The 21,686-nt window shown below is 46.6% G+C and overlaps 1 protein-coding gene across 2 annotated transcripts in view; it reads left to right on the forward strand.

The window, feature by feature from the left end:
* LOC116820903 (VPS10 domain-containing receptor SorCS1) overlaps positions 1-21,440 on the forward strand; it is a 444,694-nt gene extending 423,254 nt beyond the window's left edge. The window contains exons 24-27 of one of the 2 annotated variants that reach the window (XM_032773669.2): positions 12,567-12,666; positions 15,810-15,915; positions 16,024-16,184; positions 20,066-21,440. In XM_032773669.2, coding sequence (XP_032629560.2) covers positions 12,567-12,666; positions 15,810-15,915; positions 16,024-16,184; positions 20,066-20,130 — 432 coding nt within the window. In that variant the 3' untranslated portion in view covers positions 20,131-21,440. The remainder of the gene's footprint in view (positions 1-12,566; positions 12,667-15,809; positions 15,916-16,023; positions 16,185-20,065) is intronic. The other variant, XM_075061354.1, reaches the window with a different exon arrangement.
* Positions 21,441-21,686: the final 246 nt, after the last annotated feature.

The raw sequence follows: 21,686 nt of genomic DNA on the forward strand, positions 1-21,686 counted from the left end.
TCCCAGCCCCCTGCCCTGAGCGGCTCACAGCAGGGGGCTGGAGGGATATGCCCTGATTTCTCCCCGCTTCCCCAAGGCCCCCTCCTGCCTCTTCTCCACTTCCTTCTCGGTCTGAGCAGCGAGGGCGCTGGGGCTCCTCTTCTCCCCTCCCTTGCAAGGGCCATCGGCGGCAGGGAGGGAGAGGAGGCAGGGCACGTAGCATGCTGGGGGAAGAGGCGGGGGAGGGGGAAGGTTGGCTGCCAGTGGAACCTGCCCTACAGCAGCAGCCGGCAGGACCAAACTTGCTTCTGCCCCCTGCCCCCGCCAGAGAGAGCGGTAGGCGGGGGGCAGAGAAGAGCAGGCTGAGCCGGACAGGATTTTTAATGGCATGCTGCTGCCTGCCACGGTCCCAGCCATCGGCCCCGCTCAGACCTCTGCCGGGGTTCCTCAGCAGGCTGAGCGAGGCCAGCAGCGGCCACAGCGTGCCATTAAAAATCAGCTTGCGTGCCGTCTTTGGCATGCGTGCCATAGGTTGCCGACCCCTGGGCTAGGCAGTAGTACTGCTGGAAAGGATCTGGGGTTTATAGTGGATTGCAAATTGAATATGAGGCAACAATGTGACGCAGCTGCTGAAAAGGCTAAGATCATTCTGGGTTGTATTAAAGGAGTGTTGTGTGTAAGACATGGGAGGTGATTGTTGTGCTCTACTTGGCCCTGGTGAGGCCTCAGCTGCAGTACTGTGTCCAGTTCTGGGTGCCAGCCTTTAAGAAGGATGTGGAGAAATTGGAGAGAGTCCAGAGGAGAGCAGCAAAAATTATGAAAGGTTTAGAAAACCTGATGTCACCTTTTATCTTCTTTAAAGTGAATTTTGTAATGTTGGATTACACCATCGTGGGTTCGGCTCTGGTGGCTACAGTTCCAAGCTCAGCAGAGTGAAAGTCACCTCTGCTACTTATTTCAGATTTATAATCTCTAGAAACACATAAAGACCAAGGATAGTGACCACGCAGACATTTACAAGTACAAGGTCTAGTCTGTTTTACAAGTTTTATTCATGTTACAATTAAAGTTATGATTACCCAAGCATACAGAAATTGTATAAAACCTGTGCACAAGTTATACATATAGTCATACTCACATCTTAATAATATTCTTAAGCTCTAATGGTTGCCTTCCCAACTGATCATCAGTAGAGGGATGGTTCCTGCTGGAGTTTTCCCTGAGGAGCTCAATTTTCCTAATCTGGATACCCTCTTTTTATAATGTGATTCTGACTACATCTCATTAGCATTTATGCCCATACTGCACCTTGGGGTTAGGGCATGTGTTTGAAAAATGTGACTACTGGGTATCTTGTAAGCAGAAAATTACTCTTACTGTGAAAAATTAGCAGTATCCCCCATTGGTACAGCTTTTCCCGTAATCTTGTGGCATAGGGTCATTCTTTGATCACTTACTTATGTTAAGCATTAAGTCTATGTTCTAGTATGGCTAAGCTAAAATCTTACAGGCAATCCTGTAGGCCTTGCATGTCATCCCTACTTACTTAGATACCTAATACATAATTATCCCTGGTAACTACTGATCAATCTTATACTTCTATAACCCTACAGTTTAAACGCTATTTAGCATGCAGTGATTATATCTGACATAATATGTTAGTTAATCATAGCCTCACACAATAAAGGAATAATAAACTAAAATCATCGGCTACACTGACCTCTGTGGAAAGGTTAATAAAACTGGACGTGTTTAGTCTTGAGAAAAGAAGACTGAGGGAGGACCTGATAACAGTCTTCAAATAGGTTAGGGGCTATAATAAAGAGGACGGGGATCTGCAGCAAGGGAGATTTAGGTTCAGTATTTGGAAAAAAGTTTCTGACTAGAAGGATAGTTAAGCACTGGAATAGGCTTTCAAGGGAAGCCGTGGAATTCTCTTCATTAGACAACGTTTGTCAGGGATGGTACTTAGTCCTGCATGAACGCTGGGCACTGGACTGGATGACCAGGTCCCTTCCACTCTACTATTCTGTGAATCTTGTAAAGCCCGTTGTGTGTGTGCGTGTGTGTGTGTGAGAGAGAGAGAGATAGCACCTTCTATTTGTTTCTTCAAAGGAGCTCTCTGAAGTAATGTAGGATCAAATTTAAATGTGATTTAAACACAAGGATTTACAAAAACCAACAGAAACAGAAACGTTTTCATGAATAATTTAATAAAAAGCGTTTCTAAAGGGAGGATTTAAATGTATTCATATAGTAACTATTTTGTTGTTATGTTAGCACCCTGAGGCTCCAGTCAAGATCAGGGTCCCATTGTGTTAGATGCTGTACAGACACAGAGTAAAAGACAGTCCCTTCCCTGAAAAGCTTGCAATCTAACGAGACAGGACAGAAAGGGGTGGGGTTCAAGACACAATGCTCCTGTTCAGGAACAGCACCTCCCTCAGTTCACAGGAACTGGAAAATGATTCTCATTCTAAACAATGTGAAACTGACCAGGGCAATTGCAGTATCTAAGCTTAATGAAATGCAACAAGCAAACAGAACACATTCACACCTGCCAAGCCTCACGCCTATGATCCTCCCCTTGCAACATCCAGCAGGTTGTAGCAGCTGCACCCCCTGGCTGCTGGTGACCACTGAACCCATGAACTCAGAGCAGAAAACTCTCCTGTGATCTCAGTGTCCAGCTGCTGGTGCCCAGGTTGTGTGCAGGAGGAGAAAGCAGCCTGATTTGAACATGTGAAGGACAGGGGCAGGCTGAGATGAAAGAGCTGCTGGGGAGGAAAGGAAAGGGCATTAGGAGGAGAGACATCTTGTGGACCATATGATTCTTGACAGAGACAATATGTCTCTTCTCCGGCTTCCCCTTAGAATGGTGCATTTGTCACTTATGTTCATGCTGGAACCGCACAGTTAGACGTTGGATTTTTTCTGTACATACAGTACCATAGTTGTCATGGGTTTTTGCAGATTATATTTATTGACATGAACTGCATTCATTATATTCCCTGAGGAGGAGAATTTCTCTTTAAATCAGTCTGATTGCTCATGACAGCTGAAAAAAGGGCCATGTATGCGGCTAGGGGCTGTTTCTCAATATGTAGTTCTCTAGATTAAAATCTTAATAGTCAATGAATGATGCTTTCAAGGATCTCAAGTTATTTAGGCCATTTCTGCTAGCTCTAACTGTTAGGGGGCTTATTCCTTCACCCTCTCACTTCCTTGGTCCTTCTGGCATGAACAGGGAGCAACAATACCCGAAGTCTGAAGGTGTAAACAATTCAATGTTTATTGGGGTGAACTTCCAACAAGCATGATTCCAGTTTCCTTCCTTAGTGTTCCCCTTCCCAGCTCTGACACCACAGAACCTTGCCTGTGTCCCTGTTCCCATTCCCCCCCTTAGCGAAACATGATCCCAATTCCCACACCCCCAGTCCGTGTTCCCATTCCCTCCTTACTTCCAGATTGACTGCAGACTTTATAGTAAAAGTTCAGTTCTGGTTAGCTATACTGTAACCAGTCATTTTACTGAAATGTAACTAACCAGTCCTAACATATTGTAACACATGATTATTTTAACCAATTATATCCCACCACCGTTCATTGGTTTAAACACCAACAAAATTAATTTTACAGCGACAGAAACAATCACAGAACCAGACAGTGATTATACAGGACAAACAATAGGGAAGTGGGAGACTACAGTGACAGAACAATGCATAAAAGAGGAGTTCACCATCCCAGCTATTGGTAAGTAGTGTCTGCCAGACAGGATGCTGCCAGCCACTAAGTTTCCTTCACATTCTTCTAGGCTCTTCCCTTCTCTGGGGTAAGAAGATATCAGCCAGGATTGTATCTAACAGTGCCCATAGCACCTTATTTCAATGTAACTAGTTGGAATGTGAGATGTGACCATCACATTCCCAGTCTGCTGCCTTTGCTGCTTAGCGAAGGCCTTAGCCTAAGAACCAGCCTCAGACTGTCACAGTAAGAGAGGCCCTTACACGGCAGACAGTGATTTTGATTCTTTCTTTATACCTCTGTTACTAGCTTAAGTGATAAAATACACATTAAATTTCTTTAAGCTATGGCCTTTGCAGACAGGTCTGAATATCTATATCCTAACCTATCAGCTACAGGATTGTGTCCTTCAGCATAGAACTCTGAGAATTGACACTTTTTCATCTCACAGATCCCCAAAGCACTTTAAGGTGTGGAACGTCATTACCACTAAAAATGCCAGCTGCCTTCTCTGCTAGGGCCGGCTCTAGCCATTTCCCACCCCGAAGCACGGCGGCCGCGCGTGGGGGCGCTCTCCACTCGCCAGTTCCCATGCTCTGGTGAACCTCCCGCAGGCGTACCTGCAGGGTCTGGTTGTCCTGCGCCTCCAAGTGGACCTCCCGCAGGCGTGCCTGTGGATGCTCCACTGGAGCCGCGGGACCAGCGAACCCTGCACAGGCACGCCTGCGGGAGGTCCACCGGAGCCACCTGCCACCCTCCGGGCAACCAGCAGAGCGCCCCCCGTGGCATGCCGCCCCAAGCACGCGCTTGGCGCGCTGTGGCCTGGAGCCGGCCCTGCTTCTGCGTGGACACTCGGCTGACTTCTACAATTGTGTTGGGTGACAGCTTACCTAGTATGAACTGCTAGGAATAATTTACACTCCCGGAGCGTTGCTGTGTGATTTACAATTTGTCAGGCCACCACTACTAAGGCTCTACTGTTCTTGCAAATCACAACAAAAGGAAGAAAATGCCCTGGGACTCTTAGCATGCCGTGCTTGTCATTATGTCACATACCATGGACAGATGTCATAGAGGCTGCGGGTGTAAAATTCAGACCCACTTGCGCTGAGGGAGAATCGCTAATTAACTGTTTCAGACAGGTGCAGTAATTTAGGAGCACAAGTCCCATTGTAAGCAAGACACACTGCTGAGCAGTTCTGATTCGGTTTAGCAGAGGGTAGTGACGGACACAGCATATGGCCTATTACAGTAGATGGTCTCTAAATGGGTAAGGTTTTTTGCAGTTTTGGTTATCTCCACATTGTGTTATCATGGGACTTGGAGTCAAACACAGGAACGATTACTGGTACTTAGTCAAGTGAATTAGGGGCAGACATTTTAGGGGCACTGGGCAGCGCTGGAGAGATGTTTGCATACTAGCGAGGGTTTTAGTGTTTGCCACAACCTCTTTTGTTTCTCCACTTGCATTTGGGCTGCAGAGCTTGTCAAATTATGGTACAAAATCATAAACTAAAATGAGCCCTTGTCGTGAGCTGGGTACAGATATTCAAGGACATGAGCATTAGTCACTACCAATGTTCCCCCTAATTTTTTACATCCATGTGCAGAATGAATTTTGTTATGGAGGTGACGTGTGGCGTGGGTGAGGCCAAGGGGTTTGGAGGGTGGGAGGGGGCTCAGGGCTGGGGTAGAGGGGTGGAATGGTGAGGGCACTGGCTGGGGATGCGGGCTCTGGGGTAAGGCTGGGGATGAGGGGGTTGGGGTGCAGTCTGCCCTGGGGCTGCAGCAGAGAGAGAGGATTTCCCCCATTCCTCTCTCGCTGCAGCAGCCCTGGGCTCAGGGAAAGGCGCCTCTCACTGGCCATGGCAGCTCTGGGGCTGGAGCTGGGGGAGAGGCCCTTCTCACCAGCCACAGCAGCTCTGGAGCCGAGTCTGCGGGGAGAGGTGCCTCACCCAGGCTGCAGCAGCTCCGGAGCCAGGGGAGAAGCGTGTTTCACCAGCCATGGCATCTCTGGAGCTGGGCTGGGGGAGAGGTGCTTCTTGCTGGCCCAGGCAGCATCAGGGTCGGGGGAAAGGTGCCTGTCCCCCCTGCACACCTGTGCTGCCCTTGATAGCCTGCTGCATAGACGCGCAGCTTAGCGGGAACTTAGGTCAACACTGCAGGTGACATGGGATCCCTGACAATGACAATGCCAGCATACAATCTGCAGCCAAGCCGGATCAACATGTTGCAGCTGTATCTGGTCTCATACGGCTAAAGAGACGGAAAATGGGATGGATGACAGAATAGCCAATGTGCAATAATGAATTGGCCAATGCTGCACGCTCCACCTGGGAAACAAAGGAGAGTGAGGGGGGTGCCGACAGCTGGCTCTTACCATGCGTGTGTTTCCTGTGCTCCTTCCCGCTAATCCATTTCCGGTTCTACCTCATCTCCATGGCAAAGGACCCTTTTCCATCTGTGACTATTCTTTATCTACCTCCTAATTTTCCATCTCCTCCTAATAGATTTCTCAGCAAAACATCAGGTGCTATTTGCAATATTTGCCTTCTTACAGATCAATCATATTCCAAATGTGCCCATCCTGACAGGGTCCAGGCAGCAAGGGCTTGATTTTCAGAGGCACTGATCATTGGCAAATCAAAATCAGTCCCCACACACAGAAATAAAGATCCACATTAACTGCAGTCTACACGGATGCTTGTCAGGGACTTGCTTTCACAAACCTCTATGCTGGCAGCCCTGAGGACACCCAGAGATGTTTGCACTCACTTTTTGAAATATATGGCCATGCAAAGCACCAGAAGTGCCTGTAAAAGGACTTTATTCTTCCATGCTCTTTGAGCAGTTGCTGTTGCAGAGAGGTGGGTTTTTTTTTTCTCTTCTCTTCAGGGTCACTTATCTGTGCAAAATGATGACAAGTTGTTTTTCAGCCTAGGTGAAAGGAGACTTGTGTGCCCTAGAGGTGAATCTCAACTTTACCCTCTTGCCGTAATGCCCAGATGTCTCTCAAGATCACCTACTGCCCCTGTGAACACCAGCCTCTCTCTTTTTCCCAGGCTCAACTTTTGCCCCTGTGTCAAGAATATCATATGATTCTCAAGTTCGCCTCTTGTCCTAGTGTATTTTTCCATCCTAGGTTCAGCTGTTGTATTAGTGTTCAGGACCGCTCACGTTCACCTAGGACCACTGATGACCTGCATTGTCCCAGTGCAACGGTACAGTATCCCTTGGGATCATCTCTGTTGTGTTGTCAAGGCAGCAATTGATATTAATAATACCTGGCCCTTACATCACATCTTTCATTAAGGAATCTCAAAGCAATTTTCAAAGCCTGATAATACCCCACATAAATTAGCCTCGTATGATTATGCTTACATCAGTGATGGGGAAAGTGAGGTCCAGAAACACAATGTGACCCAGCCCAAGTTGCGGAAAGTCTGTAGCGGAGCTGAAAACGGATCCCTGTTGTCTTAACTCCCACACCGCTCTACTAAGCACTAACCCAAATCCCTTCCCACCAATGGTTTATATTTAATTCTTTCTTTAGTTGTTTACTGATTCATCCAGTGAACTGGAAAAGTCAGAACGAGTCACGTGCTATGTTCTAGTTGCAAATCCTGCACAAAATCTGTGTAAACATTCAGCTCCTCAGCTCATGTAAATCGGTGTAAGCTCCACTGCCCTTAAAGGGGCTGTGCCAGTTTACACTAGTTGAGGATGTAACTTCAGATTCTTCATACCCAGTGTTTAGATCTATGTGTAGAAACATGCCCTTTTAGAGCCTCGTGGTGCAGTTCACTGCTGCACAAAGTTCTCACCCGGGCCTCACTCTAGGAAACTCCAAGAGAAGCCAAATTAATTTTTTTTTTCTGTGGGTAAATTGGAATCTCTTTTTTCACCACTTGCCTTTGTATTATTATTCATTTTATGGTCTTTGATGAAAGAATGATTTCTCTTATGGAATTATCTTTGCCCATCAGGCTTAATTCTGCAAATGAAGCAGATAAAGTCAATGAGGCTCAGTTAAGAACCCAAATGAATTCTGAACGCTAATTATTTTTGGAGGGGAGACTCCTGAAGATGAGTTAGGAGTTCATTATTTTGAGATGCTTCACCTTCAGTTTAGTTAGCTATGTATCCTAAGGGCAAAGGATGTAGAAGGACATTTTTTTTAGGCCTATCATTTCCCCTAATAAGGATATGTATGTTAAACTGGTCAGAAAAGGGTAGGCCTCCCTGAACTAGACACAGTCGCTTTGAAGTTGCCTCACCTACCTTTCCAGCAAAACACACTTCTAGCACTGTTCCACCCAATAGATACAAAAGAGGACACAAGACCCCCAATGTGATTCCCACTGAAATCTAAAGAGTCTTTCCATTGACTTCACTGGGAATTCGCTTAAACCTCAAATGTGGAATTTCCTTGAAAGCACAATGGGTTGAAATCCAGGTCAACCACTGCTTGAGTCTGGAGCTACATCCAGTTCAGTTACACCCATCTGACCCACCAGGACTACATGTTAGTGCTTTATTCTGTACGAAAGCAAGAAACCCCCATTTGCAAAACCCAGGGCCAGCTTTGGATACCTTTGTTCCCACAGAGCAATAGTGCACTCCAGAAGTCCCACTGAGTCTATACAAGGAGTAAGGTACTACTCGAGCCCTCTGGGTAGGGCTACCAGAATCTATGAAGAGGGCCCAGTTCTAATTGAGGTTATTGCTGTTGCTTCAGGTTATGAAGCTCTTGCTTCTTCTAGGCTTTGTATTAGGCTCCAAATACTGGCTCTTAAAATCTGGATATTTCCATATCCTTAATTATTTTAGTCATTTGTAGAAGTTTCTAAAATGTATTGGTTATTATTTCTCCCCTCTTCTGACCCCTGTGCAGTTGGAATTACTTAGGGAGCCTGGTTTTACATACATGAAAAACAGTGGCAATAAAAAAACAAAAACTTTCTAAAATATTTCTAAATGAGTTCCCCTCTCCCTCAATTATAAGCTAGCTGGGTAATGGACTCGGATGTCTAATGCCAATGAGAACCGAGCCTCCATATTGCTCAGATGGCTTTGAATTCCTCAGAGTGTATCAGATCTCCTTATCCTTCTCCATTGTTCAGAGCTGCCTGGAAAGAGCTATGAACAGGAAACCTTTTGCAAGGCATAAAAGCAAGTTTTATTGGTCCTGTAAAACCCAGGAGCTGGGTTACATATTCTTCAGTGCCACCAACTGGCATTTTCCCTATTAACTAATTGTTTACATATGCACATCTCTCATTTACCCAGCATTCCTGGAACATAGATGATTTCTTAAGACTCACCTTTGCTGCAATGCCTACAAAGCCCAGCCTGCTGTTTAGGGCTAAGGGGGGTGATGAACTGTGACTGTCCCTTTTCTCCTCCCTTCCTCTCCTCTTTACTACTACTAACTCCTTCATTCCTGCCATCCCTGTCCATCCTATCTCCAGGGCAGGCACCAGCTCAGCAAGCAGGTGCTTGGGGTGGCCAAGGGGACGGGGCGGCACGTTGGGCTCTTCGACGGCAATTCAGTGGTGGGTCCCTTGGTCCCTCTCGGAGGGAAGGACCTGCCACCAAATTGTGCCGAAGAAGAAAGCAGCGCAGTGGATAGGGATTGTCTTCTGAGTATGTCTCTGAGTATGTCTGCACTGCATCTCGGAGGCGTGGTTCCCAGCACGGACACACAGATTCAAGCTAGTGCATTAACACTACCAATGTGGATGTTGTAGCAAGGGAAGAGGCTCAGGCTAATCACCTGAACTCAGACCACAGGTGCTTTCATGCTGCCTCAGTGAGTACAGTGGACTTGTTATGCACTGAAACCAAAAACAGAGCCGTGCCTGCTTCAAAAAAGAGGGATGTCCTTGGGACAGATGGCAGGTCTCCATGCTCTCCTTACCCCTCTGTGTTTGGAAGGTGGATAACAAAGATGTGCTGTAAGATCACACTGCCCTAGGCAATGCTCTAGCAGTCTCCAGCTTCGATCTGCACCGCGGGATGGGCAAGAACAAAAATGAGGGCAGGCAGCAATAGTTGAGGAATCAAAGCCAACACCTGCAGGATCCACAAATCGGAAGTCTGGCTAAGAAAACCTTGTTCAGGTGACCTCTGGATGCCCATGGAAGCAATTATCATCACTGTGGTTGTAAGTCCAGGAGAAGAGGTTGTGCTTGGCTGCTCACATCCCTTGTGTGCCCTGAGGCTTTCACAACAGCCCTGGACTCATAATGCTTTGATTGTTCTGCAGGAAGAGAGCTGCTTTTATACAGGAATTCAGTGTTATCCAGTGTGTGCAGCAGGACAAGTGGGATTTTAATGCTTCTGGACTGTGCTTGTGCCAGGCAAACACTCTGGGGCACTCTCATATCTGGGGCATTTTCATACCTGAGCTGATCCATGCTGATCAGCCATAGTGGTTGCACATTACATGTGTCTTTAGCTGGACTGAGACTTGCACAATTCCCATCTCCACCACTTCCCTTCCCAGTCAGCACTGCTGGGTGCTCTGCAGCAGAAATAACTTAACAGGCTTGTTATGCTATTTGCTGCGGCTTGCATGAAAACGACACCACGGTCAATCCCTGCCTAGGGCCTGGGCTCAAGTTGCAAAGGACAAAGAACAACCTTACATGGATATGAAGATGGCTCCTAGGTCACACCTGGAGCTAGCTGGAGCTTGGCTGATACTATGTCTGTTACTGCCACAAGCCATTAATGTCCATGGTTTTAGATCATTTCCATCAATATCTGTCCCTCCTTTTGAGGGGATGTGGTGTCCCTTGTAGCTGTCAGGCTCTGAGGTCTAGCCTACTTGAGTGCTTAAAGACTGGTGTAGCTTGTGCTCCATTCGCATACCTGGGTGCATCTCCTCTCTAACCACACTGTTTAGAGCTAAGCAATTCAATCATATCCACAGCATCGGCAGCTGCATCTTGACAAGCTAATGTTATTTATTCTTCCTCTCGAGAGAAATATATTTACGATATGTTTTGGTACCATTAACAAGATTTAAAAAGTATAAATGAGATAGATCTTTAAGTAAAAGGCCTATCGTCAGTTGTTGCCAAATATATATTGGATCAAGGGCACTGATTCAAGTGAGCAGGGGCCAAAATGAAATGCAGGATCCAACAGTATTGACAAAAATCAGGAAGAATGTTAAAAATAAAACCCAAACTGATCAATCTCCGACCATGATGAGTGATAGTCAAAGAACACCTAACCGCATCGCCACAGCTTTACTGAAATAGCCTAATTTGAGAAAAATCAGGAACGCAACAAAGATGGTCTAAAAATGATGGGCATGTATGTTTCCCTGACAATTTTTGTTAGTCTTTGAAAAGGAATAAAAATTTATTTAAAGCAAATTAGATTAAATAGTGGGCACAAGTGTATAGCCCTTCCCGAATTTCACTTGGCTGTGAAAACCCAACACTGTCCTGTTGGGTTATTTTCAAGTTTTCCCAACCACCTCTCCCCCAAAACACCCCATCCCCCACTAATCTTGTGCATGTTAAAAAAGTGGAAAATTGTTCACTACTGAGAACTGTTCACTACTGAGAACTGATAGGATGGATGAAATAACTGGAGAAACTGAGGCTGTAAGTATCCAAACAGAACATGCTGCAAAAACCTATGCATCATTTATATCAGGGGTCAGCAGCCTTTCAGAAGTGCTGTGCCGAGTTTTCATACATTCACTCTAATTTAAGGTTTCACTTGTCAGTAATACATTTTAATGTTTTTAGAAGGTCTCTTTCTATAAGTCTCTAATATATAACTAAACTATTGTTGTATGTAAAGTAAAGAAGGTTTTTAAAATGTTTAAGAAGCTTCTTTTAAAATTAAATTAAATGCAGAGCCCTCCGGACGGTAGGCAAGGTAGCCTGTGAGTGTTTATGTCGTACCACTGAAAATCAGCTCATGTGCCCCCTTTGGCATGCGTGCCATAGGTTGCCTACCCCTGATTTACATGTTTGATACTTTCATCCTCTCTGCCCTGTCGGTTTAGACAGGAAACTCTTTGTGGCAGTGTCTAATCACTTATTATGGGTATGTAAAGCGCCCAACAAAATATGGCCCTGATCTCAGTTGAGAGCGTTCAGGAACTACAGGAATACAAAAGTAATAATATATTCTAGAAAAAGAGTTACTGTGTACATCATCAAGAGCATCATGAAAAGGAAAACCTGCCTCGCTGTGGTTGAGGAAAGCAATCTTCAAATAGAGTTCACGCCAAAGCCTGATTGTCCTGCTCTACAGGCATTAATCCTGGATGGGCTCCATGCCAGCAGAGTGGTGCTCAAATCCTGAAGTAGCATCTGTTCTCTATCTTGTTCCTTGAATGCGAGGAACCCTTATCTGGTGGATCTATAGGTTGATTCATAAATGCTGAAGTTAAAAGGGACTGTCATGAAGCTCTAGTCTGACCTCCTGCATAGCACAGACCATTACATTTGATCCACTGATTTTTATCTTTTCCTTTTTTCTTTTAGCCTTGCATGTGCGGATACTGCAGGGCATTCATTTGCAATGCTTGGGTTGGTACTGCAAACGCTGAAGTACATGAGTACTATTACTCACGTGAGCAGTCTCTTTGATGTCAATGGGATTACCTCTATGAGTATGGATATTCATGTAACTAGTTGGTATCAGTCGCTACTAGTAGCACATAAATATCTGTACTGTCCTGAGAGCTGTACCCATCTGCTGTTCCTTTTTTTTTTAGAAGGTACAGTGACTCTCTGCTGACTCGCCGTGATTTCTCTATAGCCATGACCACATACAATTTACTAACCTTTTTTTTCCCCCGTTTCTTCCAGATTTCAGAAATATTGATCCACAAACTGAACCAAAACTTGGTACAGTTTGAGTTGAAGCCTGGGGTTCGAGTCCTGGTCCATGTGGCCCATTTATCAGCAGGTCAGTGTTCACCCCCTCAAAGTCTTGCCCATTGTTGAGTAGCAAAATCTACTGTAGGTTCCTTGCTAGCAGCACAGTCGGATTTACCAGCCATCGTACTTTAAATACTTTATATTTGTAGTAAGCATTCATAACTCCGGTGAAGGGGCATACATTACAATGCCACACAAGCCTACATTTATTCATCATACCCCCAAGTTTTATTAGTGATTAGTGACAGCTAGTGCAACTGCATGCAATATCTCGGGGGACCATGTTGTTTGAAGTGTATGAATGGTTGATGCATCACTGTACGCCAGGGACTGTATGCAACTCCGGGGGGCATGAAGGTTGCCACAGCTCTGCCAGGAACTAAGAACAGTGTGGGGGTGATTCAGGAGAATCACTCCAGTTATAAACACTTCCAGAAAGGTACCATCCACTGGGGAAACTTGCATATCCTGGTTGAAAGTGGATTTCCCAAAGACCAACAAAGGCTGTGTTTAAACTGACTCAAGGCCTTCTTTCTGATGCAGCACATGGACAGGACCAGCAAATGGACAGTGCTGACTGGGTTGAAAAGGAAGCAGGGAAATAATTCTGGTGGCCAGATGAGATGTTGATCAGAAAAAGCCAGAGTTAGAGAAGAGTGGGAAGCCTGGAACTGATTCAGAGAATCTAGCACCAGAGTCAAAACCTCAAACTTAAGCGATCCAGGGAGGTGTCATGCTGGCAGGCCCCAGGAAACCTATCCTCTCCACACAGCTATCCCAATAGACGTCCATCCAAATGTGCACTATTCTTGCCACAGTCAAGCAATGAAGGCTGCCACCTGTTTTGAATTTTGTTTTAGACCTTTAAAACCTACCTAGAGTAGGGCTGTGATCTATCGATAGGGCGCTAGGCATATATACATACAGCCCTGCAGCAATAGCACGCTAGCAATTCTGGTGGGCTTTTGTCCCTTCGGTGGATGCCCCTGAGATGAAGACAGTACCACTGAAATCATTCACACTTGTGACCTGAGCCAGGTCTGACGGCTGATAGCCACAAGTGAAAGCCTCAGGGTGCTCCCGTAACTGCACCAGCTAGTCCTCTGTAATACCATTCACCCATCTGCAGTACTGTAAATCATCTGTAACGATGCGCAGGATTGGTGGCGTACGTGTACGCCCACACAGCTGCTTCTTCGTGCTTCTATTGGAGCCTCGGTGGTATTGTCAACACTCACTCTGCCTGAGTGTTCAGCTCTGCCTTGCCCACACGTTACTGTTCATGCAGATGAATAATGACCACTGGAGGTCTCAGCATTTCTGCACCTGTGGCTCTGTTGCTTAGGCCTAACCAGGAGAAGGATTAATTTGTGGTGATTCTGGACAACAGGCTGCAGCCCATTCATCACATTCCTTCCTATGGCTCAGCCAGAAACAAAACAAAACAACCCACATATGTGAGGCAAACTAAAATATTCTGTGCCCAGCAGTAGAAGGGCTGTTGGTAACCCGGCTCTAATCCCAGCATTATGACAAGAACGTTGAGTGACACTGAACTTAACTAGCCAGAGAGCCACTTTGTCATCACCCAGAGATGCAGACCCACAAAGGAATGAGACAGGCTCAGAAGACAAAAGGTGTTTACAATTAAGTATTGTTTAATAATGATGCTTATCCTTCATGGGAGTGATTTTCCTGAAGCCAGAACATCAAAGCGGAATGTTTCACTTAGCCATCTTTAGATAGCTGCCGAAACTGAGATTTCTCTATATTTTATCTGGCTGTGTGTGACTGCTTTGTGTGTATGTGTACGTGTGCATGCACGAGTTGTGTTTCAGAGTATGTGCATAAGCATGCACTAGCGTGGTTGTGTGTATTTGAGCAACTGCTGCACGTTTGTTGCCTCTGTTTATTGTGTGTGTGTCTGCTGGATGCAAATGAGCACACGACTTTCTGTAGCTGTTGTATATAATCATTTGTGTATGTTGTGTGTCTGGTCTGACTACAGTGTGACTGCTTTATTTATGTAACAGTGTGCATGTGATTGCGTGTCTGCACGACTCTGTGTCTGTGCGCGCATGCATGCCCACTCATGCATATGTGCCTCTGTTTTGTGTGTGCATATATGAGTTTTTGTGTCCGTCACTCTGATTTGGTGTAATTTGTCATTTATTCTCAGAGTAGCCATCACATCAGCGTCAGGATGCTGTGTGTTGTCTTACACACACATCATGTAAGGGGTGTTATCAAGGGTTGCCTGAGGCTTGAGGGAGATGCACTGAGAGTACGCGCCTTTATTTCCTTGTACCTACATGCTTCCATCCCATGGAAAACTCACCGGATGGGGGGATGGTAGAAGGTGGGGAGAGAGAGAAGGGAGAGGAGAGTGTACAAAGGGGGAAAAAGAGGAAGACAGAGGTTAGGGATGGGGAAAGGTGTCCTACATCACTCCCACCACTCTCCTTAGAGCATAGGGTGTGGAAGGAGTGACCACCATCACAGAGCAGAGATGCCAAGGCTCCTTCAGAGTGGGAAAGCCAGGATCCATCCAGATAATGAACACAACTGAGCACAAAGCACAAGATCAACACATTATTTTGGCTGCCAATATTGTTTACTCCTATAGAATACAGCTGGCACTTCCCTCTTCAACCACTCCAGTGTCCAATACAAATCAGCACCCTATTCATGTGGATCTGTATCTCACGGTTGACCAGAACTCTATAGCAGGGGTTCTCAAACTGGGAGTCGGAACCCCTCAGGCGGTTGCAAGATTATTGCATGGAGGGGGGGGGAACACAAGCTGTCAACCTCCACCCCAAACCCCGTTTTGCTTCCAGCATTTATAATGGTGTTAAACATATTAAGAAGTGTTTTTAATTTATAAGGGGGATTGCACTCAGAGACTTGCTATTTGAAAGGGGTCACTAGTTAAAAAAAAGTTTGAGAGCCACTGCTCTGTAGGAAGCCATAGGAATAGCTACACTTCCAACAACTGATTGCCTCTAGGAGGTGATCCTTACACCTGATGGGAATATGCTCTGGAGAGACCATGGAGTGGTGGTTTGAAAGATATCACTACAAAGGTACATGGCTAGGGAACAGTATCTGTTTAGAACGTTATTTCCAGTCCATGCTGTGTGGCTATTCTAAAGATCTCCTCTCTTGTAGTTCCCCTGGTGGACCTCACGCCCAGTCACAGTGGTTCGGCCATGCTGATGCTGCTATCTGTGGTGTTTGTGGGATTAGCCGTTTTTGTAATTTACAAGTTCAAAAGGTACGACCTTTCCCCCCGCCCCCGTTGTCTATGGACTCAGGTCTAACAAGTATGACGTAACGTGATCCATAGCGTACACAGCAATGATGGTTTCTGTTAATGTTTTAGGAAGATTCCGGGCATTAATGTTTATGCACAGATGCAGAATGAGAAAGATCAAGAGATGGTCAGTCCAGTCAGTCAAAGGGAAAGCATGCCTAATATCCCTCAAAGTGAACTGATGAGCCCTGAGCAACTAGTAGATGAGAAGTTGGATACCCGGCCCATAGGTAAATAACTTCCAGCAGCCAACCGCTGGTTAGATTCTGAGTTCTAATTGGCTAGACTTATTCTGAACCTTCCCACCACCCCTACCCTCTACTGCTGTGTTAACATCTCTCAAAGCCACCATGCTAACTCCCCCTCCCCTTCACCTCCCTATGATGAAAAAGAAATTTAACAACCTGAGTCTTTGGCCATGTAGTTTTCTGTGTAGTCCTCTCTCCTCCCGAAAAACTCTGTAATCATGTCATTGCTAACATATGCTGTCAGAGAAATGTCATCGCGTTTCTGGCACTTATGTAATTTTGGGGTAAGCACTAGATTGAACGCATAAAAGGAAGTCCCCTTTTTCCGGTACACGGGGGCAGGAGGGCAACTAGGTAAGTACAGCTTAAAAGCTCAGCCTGAAATGATGTGTTTGGTGCCATGGCACATGAGCTACTCCTGACAGCCGGGCAAACCTTGAAATCACCACAGCCGGCCTCTTGGGGAGCAGAGCAAAATATGGATCTCAGTATTGGACAGCAGGGTTCGCCATCAGGCAGACATCTCTCAAAGGGGGAATAAACAGCAGTGATTGTTGACTGGTGATGTTGGGAATGTACAAACAGGCTTTGGTTAGAACCATAATAATCACAGGAGGACTATCCATCTCTCAGTTACTCTGGTGCAATCTCTAGTAACTTCAATGCAATAGCACCCGTGTAATGAGATATAAGAATAAGACTCGAAATCGGCACCTATAGAAAATACCCCCTTTGTTTCACAACATTAAGGGAAAGATTTATGGCCGTGACTCAGGATGTGCTCAAATCCATTCCCGTTCAGCAAAGTACTTGTGCAAGTGCTTAGCTTACATGCGTAAGTCTCACTGAAGACAAAAGGACATAGAGCCATGTTTAAGTACTTTGCTGAACTGGGGGCCTAGATGAATGTGGGAAGAATTTAAATTGAACTCTTCCCTTAGCTGATCGGGTGAGGTTGACAGTTTCTGCTGAAGCAAGTGTCTTCATATATTCTGAGCATTGTTGTGTGTGGCTTGTAAAGCGACACTCCTGCAATCCTTGGCCTTAGGAGTGGACCCACTGAGGTCCCTGAGAGGCCTTGCATGACTAAGAATGACTCTTGTGACTAAGGGCTAGAGAATGGGCCCCAGTTTTAGGGAAGCATCCATTTGTAGCTGCCTGGCCTTGAGCACAGACGAGTTATGTTTTAACAGAGCATGGACCTGTGGGCAAAAGGGAATTTAAAACTGATCTGAGGCACCAACTGAGGCTTCCCCTAGTGAGTGGGAACCTTTATTTGAAGGCGGCCTCGCATAGGGGGCACCCCACAGCAATTAAGGAGAGAGGGAATGTGATTCTGGCCAGTGGAGTGACCTGGGAGCTGACTCAATTCAGGGCAGCACTTAAGCTGCTCTGTCTTGTGCTGGGGGCCGGTTTGACCCCCCCAGGCTCAAGGAGGAGGACAGTCAGCAACAGGCCACCTATGCATTTCCTGTACAGGTGTGCTGGGGAGCAGCTGGGGATGTAGCCATCCAGCATTACTAGGTCTAGCTAGAGCAGCTTGTGTCTCTTTCGTGAGTCAGAATTTTGCCATGGTATTTCCCAGGTCCATTGTGTGGTGTTGGCTGCGTATAATTAATGTACCACAGATGCATTTTAAATATTGCCCCGACTGAGACTTTGTGGAACCCTGTGGAGGTCAATGGGGTTGCAGAAGGGGAAGGATTAATACATTATCATAAAGAAACGACCCAATAAGCCCCTCTAGATATGTGTATGCTCCCAACCAGGAGGTGTGCCTCCCAGCCCAGGTAAACAAACCGCTCGAGCTAGCATGCTAACAAACAGCCGTGTGGTCACTGTGACACAGGCAGCAGCTCGAGCTCAAACCCAAGGGATCAGGTGGGCCTGGATGTGAGCAGCTAGCCTGAGCCATTTCCAGCGGCATAGTAGCCATGCGGCTGTTTTTAGTGTACTAGCTGGAGCAGAGCAAAAGCAAGGCTGTTTTTCCAGCTAAGACTCTCACCTCCCAGCTGCAGTGGAGACATATGCTAAAATCCTGTCATCGAGAAGAGCAAGCAAGCCAGAGGGGCGCTTGCTGGTGACAGGAATAGGCCTGGAGTTGTGTGTGAAGGGATCATAAGGCACAAAGATTCATAGGGTGGCATTCACAAGGGAGACTTAGGTATGGGCAGGTACTTTGTCTGGTTTTAAACCAGACTGTCCTCTTCTTGGTTTGTTCCCCCCGGTATGGAGATATAACCAGATGTGGTTTAGGCCGGTATCAGACGGGGGCTGCCATTTTGAAGAGCGCACATTGTGAAGTAGTGGAATGTCTGGTATTCTGGGAAGGCAGCAGTGGCCACACGAGTGCCACTTTAGCTGCCACAGGCATTCACAAAACCACTACATCCAACTGCGGCCTAACCCTGTGGGCTTCTGAAGTCCTTAAGCACCTCAGTTTCTGCCATTAAAAGTCTCTCGGGCACCTAATTCTCAGCAGCCAGGCATGCACACAGTCCTGACAACTGTCCAGGAGTTCAGAGCCTAACACTCCTCAGCCCCAGCAGGATTCACAGACACAGCGTTCCCCCACCTGTCTTGCCTTTGAGGCCCAGTCAGGTAGATGTGCTCTGAACACACGTAAACCTACACAAAATGGCTGGAGGAGGTGGTGTTGCACCCCTTCCCCCATAATGTTTAGCCTAGAGGTTACAGCAGCCCTCACATGAGTCACCTATGGTCAGTTCCTCCCGTCCCCCATCTCCTGGGCCAGATGTGTAGCAGGGATTTGAACTTGGGTCTTCCACCAAAATGCCCTGGCCCCAGACACCTCCAACAGGAGAGACTGAGAGCACCTTGCGCTAGAATACCCCACAGCCGGAGGGTTAGGGTGCTCTCCAGGGAGGTGGGAGACCCCTGATGCATGTCAGGCAGAGTGGGGAAACTGAGCCTGGCTCTCCCACATCCTGTAATCAATGGGCTAGAGCTCCTATGAGGACACTGCCTCCTTCGCTTTCCTTGAAAAAGGACTAATCTGCCATAGGCACCTAACTCCAGGAGAGGGTTCATGGCTGAGACTGGTGCCTGCCTGCGGCCTTGAATTAGATGCGCAGGTTTAGATCACATCCCTCTCCTCAGCATTTCCTATTGGCTAGCTTGGGAGGCTCAGTGGGTGCTGGCTTTTGTGAAGCCCTTTCTTAGGCACCTGTCTCCCCAAGCACATAGGGAGCTTGGGTGGCAAATCTCATTTTCACCCGTACTAGTCCTGTGTGATTACCTCAGGTCTTTCTGGAGATCAGCATTTTTTTCAGGGCATTTTCTTTTGGGAAACCAAAGCAATAGACAGAATGGGATGTTTCTCAGCAGTGTGGTGTTTGTTTTGAAGCAGTTTTTTTTCCCGTCTGCAAATGGAGACTAACATTCATGCCTTGTATGTTTAGGAAATCCAAAGGCTGAGGGCATTGGGTCCCACTCACGCCTCCACAGCCCAAAGCACAGTAGCTCCTTGTCGCAGAAAACCCTTCTTTTGCAAAGACAAATCAGATAGTTGGTTGTCAAGTCTCCGACACCTTTTCACAGCAGATGCCAGTACATGAGTCAGTGTTATACATTATCTCATAGAAACACAGTTTTCCCCCATCCTCCCTTCCCGCTATCTCTTTTCTTCAACGTGAGTGAATCATCTTCATCAGAAAGAAGAACAAGATGTTCCATTCAACCTTCTAAGTGGCACGAGAACATTACTGGGAAGAATGTGTCAGGCTCGACCAATGAAATCCTCACACCAAAGGGCGAGACACCTTAAAATCTGTCATTCTCCGAAAACACTTGTATTATTCAGCTAACTCTTGCTTTTGTTTTGTTTTTTTTCTTTGCCACAGGAAGTATTTCCATAGCTGCTGAGACTCAAAGCACAAAAGAAATCCCTACCTATGTAAATGTTTGAACCAAGGACACCTGTACATCTGTATATAGATATATATAGATATATATATATATATAAAAAGAAAAACTCACTGCATTCGGACTTTTTAATTCTTCAGACGACAAAAGGTTTTTAGCTTTAATCCTGTGCATGTGGACATTATACCCAGACCATGGTTGGAATTGCAGTGTACAGGTGCTCTATTTTAATAGGGGGAAAGGAAATCACCTGTTGCCCCCAAAGCCCTTCCCCTCCCTCACAGCTCACTTTCCTCTCTTTTCTGATCAATCTCTTATTTGTAGAACGTTCATAATGATAGTGGCCAGCAATGTGCATGGGGTCTTTTTGAAGGGTCGGGGGTGGGGGAATAAGGGTATTTGGCTTTAGAGTTAACTGCTTTTTTAGCACTGCAGGCTGTGGGTGGGGTAGCTACCCCCAGCCAACTTTCACGAGCCACACAGAAATACACAGGAGTAGAAACTGCACCATTTCTGGGTCGGTTTCTGTCTTCGTTTGGACCTTCACTTTCTCCGTCCTTTGTTCTGCCGCCTGAGAGTGCTGGTAGCTCCCTGCAGCGAAGCCAGGAAACCAGCCCCTAAACTGCAGAGCCAGATGCTTTCTTTAAAAAAAACTCTTTCGCCCATTCACACTGAGGCACCTACCCAAGTGGCATGATCCAGAGGCAGCCCCCATGCAGGCCACCCAATCTCACAGCATGGCACAATCCAGGATAAGCTTCTACGGCCCGTAGTCCTGCTCTGCAAATATCATGAGCCCAGCTGCCTCCCACTATCCCTTCTGGACTTCATTCTCCATTGTGTGTGCTGTCTTTTAGACCCATGCAAAGGGGGTGGGGAGAATGCTGCCAGCTCACCCTGGTAATGTGTCATGCCCACTTTGCATGGTCTAACTCACTGCACAAGAAGACACCCAGCAACAGTGGATCAGACCTCCACCCCTACTCCCTGCTGCTCAGCAGCGTGAATTTCCTGCTTCTGGGTCAAGGGCTTGGCTCTAGCCCATAGCCCATCCTGGCTCCACCCCAACCTCAACTCCCTGGCAACCTGTCAGGGCCCTCTCCTTCCTCAGGTGTGTCGCTGCAGTATGTCTGAGTGCGTGGCCTACCTGCACTTCCTCTCTGTATGCAGTACTCCCAGTGCAACGGCGGCAGTTCCTCACTCTGCGGCATGTAGCTCGACCAAGCACATTTCAAATACTTAACCGGGGTGTTAAGGGCTTGGCCATGTATGTCCATTAGCCTGGCTCTTGGCCCTCCATAAGGTAATTGGCTGGGCACATTAAGTCTGCTCACCACTTCCAGCAGGGACTTTTGTAAAAAATCTGCTCAGCCTGAGGAAAGATTTCAGGACTGGGCCCCTAGTGGTCCTATGAGAGACCAGTGCAGTCTCAGACCCATAGGGTGCTGGGTTCAAAGTCTGCTGAAATGCAAATAATCCAAAGGAACAGCGCTGCTTTTAAGCACAGCGCTCAGAAGAGCTGGGGGCGGGAAGGCCATGCAGATACAGAGAGTAAAAGTCGGGTACAGATCATGGCTCTGAAAAAAAGGTGATGCCAAC

The sequence above is a fragment of the Chelonoidis abingdonii genome, unplaced genomic scaffold (assembly GCF_003597395.2).
Source record: "Chelonoidis abingdonii isolate Lonesome George unplaced genomic scaffold, CheloAbing_2.0 scaffold0027, whole genome shotgun sequence".
Taxonomy (NCBI): domain Eukaryota; kingdom Metazoa; phylum Chordata; order Testudines; family Testudinidae; genus Chelonoidis; species Chelonoidis abingdonii.